At 44.4% G+C, this 9,795-nt stretch overlaps 1 protein-coding gene across 1 annotated transcript in view; it reads right to left on the bottom strand.

The window, feature by feature from the left end:
- Positions 1-296: 296 nt before the first annotated feature.
- GUCY1A2 (guanylate cyclase 1 soluble subunit alpha 2) overlaps positions 297-9,795 on the bottom strand; it is a 180,040-nt gene continuing 170,541 nt past the window's right edge. Inside the window, exon 8 of the mRNA XM_044441813.1 lies at positions 297-2,887. Coding sequence (XP_044297748.1) covers positions 2,680-2,887 — 208 coding nt within the window. The 3' untranslated portion in view covers positions 297-2,679. The remainder of the gene's footprint in view (positions 2,888-9,795) is intronic.

Genomic DNA, 9,795 nt, shown 5'->3' with positions numbered 1-9,795 from the left:
CAAAATAAATCTGCTAGTCTTTAAGGTGTCATGAGAGTCTGTTGTTTTTTCTGCAATAGACCAACCGGGCAATTTTTCACTTTGTAAGACTCTGACCTCGAGTTCAGATTCTGAGTTTTGACAACTATCTCCCTATATGGCATTATATTCTTTAGAGCATATGGTGGTTTGGTTTGCCAAGTCAGGGAATTATGCTATTGGTGATGCAAAAATACATGAATGATATAAAATGCTTTAAAGTGTCCAGCAACAGGATGGGTCAAAATGAATGCTGCAATATTTAACATGAAATTCTCTAATCAAATTAATCTGCATTAAAAATGTACATGACCTTATTTATTCATCCAAGTGAAGTTTTACTCTGGATGAAATATCTAGGCAACATTCCGGAAACCCTTCAGTCTGCATACTCATACTGCTGGTGGCTTGCTAGTGCAAAACAGCTTGGAACAATGATTTCTCATGCTTGGGACATTATGCTTGGGACATTATGCTTATAGCAGCTCCCTCATACTGCTGCTGATGTTCAGCCTGGGATGAACTAAGATATAATTTTTAATGAACTACCAGACTAGTTCAGCAATCACCACCTATCATTGTCCTGTCCTGTCCTACCCTACCCTACATACTCAAGATAACTTAATATGGAAGAGTTATTACTTAAAAACCTTACAGCACAGAGCTGAAGTTACTCTCAGGGTAGTTAGACTATAAAAAAAGGCAGAATGGAAACAAAACTCTGCAGAATATGGAATCCATCCACACTTCTGACACTTGACACCAGGATTCTGAAGCATGGAATATTTCTAAAATGCAGTATTTAATCTGGAAAGCTGTGAAGTAATGGTGAGTATCAACATGGTGGACAAAGGGACTGCATTGTGCCAGTAGGAGAAAGTATTATTGTAATGCAGAATTAGCAGTCTAAAAGGAACCTTAGCAATGATCTTCCTGGACTGGGGCAGTCCAGGAGAGCTCCCTTCTGCAAGCCTGGTTGACCTGTCCTATTCTGAAAAGGAGCATTTCTGCTCCAACCAGTCACTTTTCCAACTGATAATCCCCCACTGTGTGAGTAGTTGCACTTGCAGACATAATAGGATATTGCTCAAGAGATGTGTTATTTTTCTCCCCTTATTCTAAAATCCTCATTAAATCTAACAGCACTCAAAGGTGGAAATTTTGATCCAGGTTAGTAACTGTGAATGCTGAAATACTGGATAAACTGATGGGCAGTACAAAAGGAAGATCTTCGATACATGACAGCAAGGGAGCAGTTCAGAGGACAAGAAGACTGTGATGTTGAACCACCTACTTTTAGGTGTGTTTCCTTCTCTACAAAGGTCTGTTACTTGGCGTCTGTTACTTGGCGTCTGTTACATGGCAAGCATATCTAAAAATGCTGCAGATAGAACTCAAACAGAGTTAAGATGGCTGAAGCTCTATCAAGATTGGCTGAGAACTTCAGGTCATTCCTGAACACCAGTGCCTTAGGATGTCCCACATCCTAAAACGTAACACGAGCTGAGCGTAACGATGACTGTTCTGCTTGCAATGGTCTGATGCCAGGACAAATACACTAGTGAGACACATACGGAACATCGGTTAAAATATCCAAGACACGTATACCAGAAAAAAGAAATAAAACACACCCCAAATGTAGTTCTTACAAACTCCCGAAGAAATGGCCTTTCTCATCATTTCAGTCACCATCAAGAGAGTTGGAGAGATGGCATGGAATATACAGTGGTGCGCCAGCCTCACTTTTGTTACAGCACATGTAGTATTGTCCAGAAAATGAAATGGATAAAAAAATAGGTAAACTTCCTATGGTATTATACACTGACTTACAACTCATCCTGGGAGGAGGGTTATAAATGATCTCTACAGTATTTGTATGATGTGTTCTTTTGTTTTTAAACAATAAAGCAGAAGTCCTTAGCCTTGGTGAGAAACACTTTTAGGTGGAGGGATGCATCAGAACAGGCATGGTCTGATGAGCTGGTGCAAATCTAGAGTATGATCCTCCAAGTTCTGCTGCTGTGACTCCTAAGCATTTTACGTGTGCCTGGGAAGTGGGTGTGCCCTCGTTCTGTTGACATGAATGGAGGGTGTTTAAAGCGGGGGCAGGAATACTAAGCCTTCCAAAAGGAAACCATTCGGAACAGAATGCAGCAATTCAGCCAGCACTCCATTCATTTCATGGCTCTTGTACAGGGGACATGATGCTTAGGGCACTGATGTGCAACCTGCGCTCTTCCAGATGTTGTTAGACTACTGCTCCAAGAAGCACTAGATGGGAGACCAATAACATCTGGACAGATACAATTGCGACCTCCTGGCACATTAGGACATGCCCCCATCCACAGCAGCTCAATGTGGAATCCATGGGTTTGACTTTGACTCCACTTTGACACGGATGACCAACAGAAGCTCTGTTAACACAGAAGTGTTTTGTTTAATTAGAATTTTTAAAAAATCCCTGCTCCCTCCCCTGCCCCTTTCCAGTTTGTTTACTGATAGCAGTCACCCACCTTTAAAAAGAATTATTGCCTGACATTTCACGGAGCTTTTACTGCTTGCCTGGAACAATGCAGTGAAAAAGAAAGAAACTCCTCTCTCCTGTCATGACCCAGTTCTGGGCTTGTGCTTTTTTGATGAGTCTTTGATCTGCAGTAGGCCTCATAGGCTCGTTTCCCGCAGGAACATGGTACCAATGTTGTAGGAAATCTTTCTCACTCTGGCAGAGGTGACAGAGGACTTTGGCTGCTTCTGACCAGTTCTGACCTCCAGGAAATAACAAATCCCCGGAATTTCCTTTGGAAAGTTGTCTGGAAGCTCTTCACGGGACCGAGGAATGAAGATAAAATGTTCTTCCTTTTTCAGAAGCCTGGAGATGGGGGTGGGGTGGGAAGAGAGAAGAAGCGGTCAACACAGGCGAGGGTCCCCAATCAGCGATGCAGACTGGCTTTCCAAGGATCATGCACATGCCCAAAGACACACATTTTTCTCATACATTTTTGTCACTCTTTTGCTTTAAAGGCAGGAAATAACATTGCTTTAGTTGCAGGGAGTGGGAGAGTCTATACAGCAGTGTTACACAGTGTCATATTCAGGACCTCCATGCTGAGCCTTCCTCAACTGGCACTTTGCAGATCTTTTAGACCACAGTTCCTCTCAGTCCCTGCCCATTTTGTGGGCAACTGTGGGGTGATATCAGTTGTCGTCTGAAATATCTGGGGGATAACAGGTTGGGATGGGGGATGCAGCCCAGAAGAATCTGTTTAGCCTGGTAGTGGTTCCCCATGGTGTCCATTTGAGATGCCTTTCCTTGCCCTCCAGGCCAAGATTCCTTTTATAGGGAAATGCCAGAGACCCGAACCTGTACCTGCAGGGTGAAAGTTAGTGCTGAGCTAAGCTGGTGAGAGCATTATGACAGTTTATTTATTTATTTACAGTTTTTATATGCCATCCCATTACTAAAAAGCCTCTGGACGGCATACAAAGAATAAAAACCAAAAACAAACCACAACAACAACATACAACACCCTACATCCAATAAATAGTGATAAAAACAAGAATAAAATCAGTTAAATATTAAAATATTGGGAAAATAAAAAGGACTTCGCCTGACATCGAAAAGAATAAAGCAACGGGACCAGGCGAACCTCCCTGGGGAATGTGTTCCACAGTCAGGGTGCCACTGCTGAAAAGGCCTTAGCTACCCTCCTAATTTCCTTCAAAGAGGGCTCCCAGAGAAGGACCTCTACCTCAGATCTCAAGGGGTGGGCTGGCACATAGGAAAGAAGGCGCTCCAGTTCAAGGTCAACCCTGCAGGAAGGCAGCAGGGTGAGGAGGGCTGCTGAAGTTAACTTTATCTACAAGCTACGCAGGACAGTTCTAGCTCTGGATTGGATTGTTGATGGGGGGCTAGGGTAGAGGAGATGAACCCTTCCATCAGCACAGAGGAGCTTAGTACAGGTGACAGCCAAGCTTGTAGCAGGGTGTAGGCTCCTGCTGATAGTAGGCCCTAAAACAGGTGTTCCTCTGGATCCCAAACTCTTCTGCTTTGCTACAACACCCCAAGATCAGGCTGCTCATCTAGGCCAGCCTCCCGTGAGGGACACTGGAACCCCCAAGATCTGCTGGACTAAAAGGCCCAACAGCCTTCTGGCAGGCTGCCACTTAGCTCTGCCCCACACCGTGCCACTTAGGACAGCCCTCACAGACTGTAACAGGCTCCGGTGTAGTACTGTTGCCATCAAAACGCTGTGATGTGATGAATGGGGCAAGTCTGTACCTCCCCGCACATTCATCTTCAGTGCAGGTCAAGCCAGCCTGGGTTGGAGGGCCAGCTCTGCTCTCCCTGCAGCAGGGTTCCCAAACACAGCATTTTGCCTTCTTCGCAGCATGGGAAAAAGGAAAAAGGGTCAACCATGGAGTAAACATGCTCCTTCTGTACCCGGTGACCTTGTGATCAGGGCTCCTGAGAACTGAGTTTGCTCTTAATGGCATAACTAGTCCCTTCATCAGCACAGACCCATCCTCAGTTCATGAGAATACTGAAGTAGATGAAATGGACAAACCCAGTAAACAGGGGTGTGGCTAGGAAGGGAAGTGACAAGCCAGCTTGTGTGTGTGTGTGTGTGTGTGTGTGTGTGTGTGTGTGTGTGTGTAGTGGGGGTCTGGGAAGCTAAGAGAGGCTGGGAGAGCCAGTTGGAAGCAACCTGTTTACTGTACTGGGACTTAAACCCTGCCTGTGCCAAGCACGCAGTCCTTTGGACTGGTTACTAGCCACATCTCCCATTCCAACCATTTTTGGTGGCATGCAGGATAGTTTTCCAACTTGCCAAATGTGCACAGGCCCCCAAAGGGCGCCTGCTCCCACCTACATGATCCCAGTGATATCTAATGTCAAGTAGAAAATGACAACCATTCACTTGCACAGCAGAAAATAAAAGGGTGTATTTGTGGAAATAATTGAGGTGGAGCCTGAAACCAATTCCTGAACATAACCAGAGAAAATTGAGCCTTGGTCCTGTCAGATAGCTCTGCCCTCCCTTTAAAAAGATATAGCAGCCTTCCCCAACCTGGTTCCTTCCAGATGCACTGGATTGCAACAGAATGGCCAGTTGGGGGATGCTGGGAATTGCAGGTAAAGACAATTGGAGGGCACCAGTTTGTGTGGGAGTGGGTAGAATACAGCCAAATATGTCTGTTTCCTACAAGCTCCCTGCTGAGGCGAGAAAGCCTCCGCGCAGATACTGCTCAGCATGCATAAGTGTGTGAGCCTGGCCTAGCTCCAAGAAAACCACAGCTCTCTGCAGAGCATTAGCCCAGGCACATTTGTGGTCAGGAAATGCATTTTAATACTCTGGTTACTGTCAGGATTCCAGCTGGCCCTGTAGAAAGAAAAGGCAGACAAAACATTTCACTGCTTGGAGAAATAGGTCAGAATATCCCCCGATTTGTGCAGAAGAACATCCGTTTTGATGTTGCTGAAATATAAATATGGGTTGGTGTTAATGGAGAATGGTGTGATGAGAGGTAAAGCAAATCTACTGATCAAAGGTGACAGGGGTACATTTCCCATACTGGTTTTATGGCATTTGCTTTGAGCTGGCTCCTATAGAAAAGCAGTCTCTTCCCATCCATTGGCAGGAAGCATAGGATGGTGGTGACCACCAGGAAAGGTCTGGTGTTCATTCACATTTCTTATTGTTTATCCAAAATCTAACTACAGTATTGTTGCATAGTATGTTGTTACTGTAATAAGCCATCAAGCTGCCTCCAAATTCTGCCGATGCTATGCATGGGTGCCCTGCAGAACGTTCTGACCTCGTCAGCCCTGCTCAGCTCTTGCAAGCTCAAGGCTGTGGCTTCCTTCGCAGAATGGAGCCATCTCATATTTCCTTCTCTTCTTCTGAAGCCTTTGTCTTTTGCAGTGAGCTATTATAGAAATTGAACACTATTATATATTGAACAGCCTAGAAAATAACCCATTGAAAAGCTAGAGAGAACTAGGAAATAACTATCACTTGCATTCATATCAGCTTCTGCTATGCTGAAATGTGGGGATCTTCAGATCTTGTGGTTAGGGAATGTTTCTCTGTAACAAGTTGAACATAATGTACTGTGCTAAACATAGTTCACCAATTGTGGCAGAAGTATATCTCTCATTTCTTCCGCCTGCTTAGAATTGCAAATAAATAAATAAATAAATATGTGTGTATTATGTCTCTGCTTGGCTGCCAACTAGGCAATGCATCACTCCCTAGCCTTTTCCATTTAGAACTGCTTTAATTTTTCTTCTATAGATCTCTCAGCAACTTTATATTTAGAAAGGGCATCCCCCCTTTCATCTAAGGTAGCACCTGCTTTTGTGGTATCTACATGTATTATCTAAAGGTGCTATTTAGTATCATAGAATCATATAATTAATTGGAAGTGACCTAGCAGGCCATTGGGTCCAACCACCTGCTCAATGCCAGACTCAAGTCTCCCATCCAGATTCCAACCAGGCCTGACTCTGCTTAGCTTCCAAGATTAGGTAGGATGGATCCAGCACTTCAGGCTATGATCTGTTATCATGCATTGGCCAGTTGTTCCTAGGTAATCTGCATATTCTCCCTCAGGAAATTCTTCTCAGAAGAATGCAAGCTTTCCTCTGGCGTTATGCACTGCCATTCAAGCAAACTAGTAAGCTCAGATGTTCAAGCAGTGTAGAATAATAAATGAACTGTTGAACCAGATTGACTGAGGTAAAATATGGGACAGGTGGGAGCTTTCCAGACCACTGGGAACATTGGCAAGACCTTTGGGAAATTTAAGTCCCAGACATCTGGAGAACTACCTTCCATCTACTCCACATTGCAGGAATCTTGAGTTATCTGATTATGAAATCAACAACAAAGGATCCAGATTTTTTTTCCTATTAAATGTTGATTAAGTTGTATTGTAAAGATATGCATAAAGCTCTTGTTTAAAACTGGTGGGAAAATGTCATACCTTTTCTAGAATAATATTAAGATGTATGGTAGGAACAACAAGCCATATTTTCTCTTAACTATGGAATTTGTTCCCAGATAGAGGTATGCATTTCTGGATGAGTTGATAACATTTTAAACAATAGATAAGACAGATGGTGATCCCTTGGAGCCTTGAGTTTTAATTTGAAGTCTTCATTTACATATAAACTGCTATTAGATAACTGTCACCTTGCGGACAATGAATAATGGTGTTTCAGGATTTTTGTTGAAAATGTTGGGTTTGCAATGGTAAACAAAGGTCTGTTAATTAAACCAGAAGAGTAATTGGTAATGCTGGTGCAGAGATAAGTAGTCTGGTCTGATCTGACATTTATTCAAAACATCTACATGCTGCCTTTCCATTAAAAAAGGCCCAAGGCAGCACAAAATACATTCTTAAATCCATAACAATATAAAAATATAAAACTAAATGATTTTATTTATTTAAGTGGAACAATTATAATTAAAAAACTATTCAGTAGATCTTTTAAGCTGAAAGAAACCAGATTTAGACTAGACCCCAGGATGAATTTCCTCACTGTCAGAGCAGTGCAACAAGTGATTCTATTACCTGGGGAAGATGTGGGCTCTCCCTGGCTGGAAACATTCAAAAAGTGTCTGGATGGCCATCTGAATGGGATGGTCCTGCAATAGCAGGGAGCTGGACCCAGTGGCCTTCTGACCCATTTTAACTCTACCATTCTATGATTCTGTGACATCTCTGTCTCCTCTCCTCTCCCCAGTGGCCACCACATCCCCTCTCTGCAGTGTTCCCCTGAAGATTAGAGTCCCTGCTAGTTGGCCATGTGCCTTCTTTTAAAGAAGACAGTCCTCTTTTGGAAGGGCTGCCAAGGGATTATCCTGACTTTTAAATGCGTCCTCTGTTTGAAAGGGTGCCCTGTCCAAGCAGAGTTCTGTGAGGAATCCGAAAGGGGGTGAAACTCTGATTTCTTTTAAACATGCACTGTACTGAATTTTGAGTTGTACTGTACTTCTATTTAGACCAATAGACCAAGGGGTCTATTCTGTCCCCCTTGCTCTTCAACATCTACATGAAACTGTTGGGAGAGGTCATCTGGAGGTGTGGGCTGCAGAATCATCAGTACGCTGATGATACCCAGCTCTACCTCTCTTTTTCAACCAATCCAGGTGAGGCAGCAGCTGTACTGAACTGGTGCCTGGGTGAGGTAATGGGCTGGATGAGGGCCAATAAACTGATGCTCAATCCAGACAAGACGAAGGTCCTGCTGGTTGGCGGATCGGGCTTCAGGATGGGGGACTTGGGTCTTGTCCTAAATGGGGTTGCACTCCCTCTAAAGGACAGGGTATGCAGCTTGGGAGTGCTCCTCGACCCGGAGCTGACTTTGGAAGCTCAAGTGTCGGCGGTGGCGAGGAGCACTTTCCATCAGCTTCGACTGATCCATCAGCTGCGTCCCTACCTGGAGGATGACTGCCTAGCGACAGTGATGCATGCATTGGTTACTTCCCTGTTGGATTTCTGTAATGCACTCTACGTGCGGCTGCCCTTGAAGATAGTCCGGATACTTCAGATGGTGCAAAATAGAGCAGCCAGGTTGCTGACGCGGACTGGGTGTTATTCTCATATAACCCCAGTCCTCTACCAGCTTCACTGGCTTCCCATCGAAGTTCAGGCTCAATTCAAGGTGTTGGTAATTACTTATAAAACCCTTAACGGCTTGGGACCCGGATATTTGAAGGAACCCCAGCGGCCATATTTGCCCTCCTGCCCCTTGAGATCGCCAGCAGGGTCTCTCCTCTGGGAGCCTTCCGTAAGAGATATCAGGAAGCAAAGCACCCCGGGGGAGGGCCTTCTCTGCGGTGACGCCCCATCTGTGGAATGCGCTCCCCAAAGAGGTCTGCCTGGCGCCGTCGTTATTTGTTTTTCGGCACCAGGCCAAGACCTTTCTATTTAAACAGTATTTTAATCATCTTTAATATTTATAGTTTTAATTATGCAGCCAGTGTGTTTCCAAGTTTTAAGTGTAATTTTATTTGTTTTATTTATTTGTGTTGTGAGCCATCCCGAGGCTGTGTAGCAATGGGGACAGCATATAAAAACTTTAAATAAATAAATATTTAAAGTATAATCATGATTTCAATATTGCATCAGCAAATTAGCAGTTGCACATTTTGTGCAAATTGGCATTCTCTTCTGTCTTCTTTCTTTGTAAGGCATACTCTTTTCTGGACAGCCACGCAAGCTGGGGAAGCTGGAGGTGAAGATTAGGAGTAGAACTAAAGTAACTTTTGCCTGATATTCCATTATTTTATCCTTATGGCATAGCCTGCACCACTCAGGTGGCCTCTCTGGGAGGAATTGGGAGGAATTCTGGTGGCTGGCATGGAGAAGAAGAGAAGGGTGTCAGGATCTGGGGATTGCTCTGGTGGCCAGAAGTAGAACCACCAGTACAGTATTTGTAGGATCTGTTCCACGCACTGCTGGAGTTTTCAGCCTCCTGAGGAGCACCAGTTGGGAGCGCCGGGAGAAGGGCTATGTGCTCTTTCCTCCGGAATTGGCCTCAAAAATACAGGTCTCTCTTGCCTGACTCGTGTCCTGCTTTGCTGTTCCTGTCCTGTCCTGCCATGTCCTGCCTTCCGTGCTGTCTATCTGCTTTGCTATGTTGCCTTAGTGGTGCAAGTCTTCCTGCTTGCTTTGGTTCAGCTCATGCAGCTTGCCTGACCTTTGCTGCCTTTGGTTCCTGTTGTACCTTATATCTTGCCAGGGTAGGTTTCCTGTTCTTGGCCTTTG

The sequence above is a fragment of the Varanus komodoensis genome, unplaced genomic scaffold, assembly GCF_004798865.1.
Source record: "Varanus komodoensis strain SLA01 unplaced genomic scaffold, ASM479886v1 scaffold4, whole genome shotgun sequence".
NCBI classification, from domain to species: Eukaryota; Metazoa; Chordata; class Lepidosauria; order Squamata; family Varanidae; genus Varanus; species Varanus komodoensis.
This window is presented reverse-complemented; position numbering and strand designations above follow the sequence as displayed.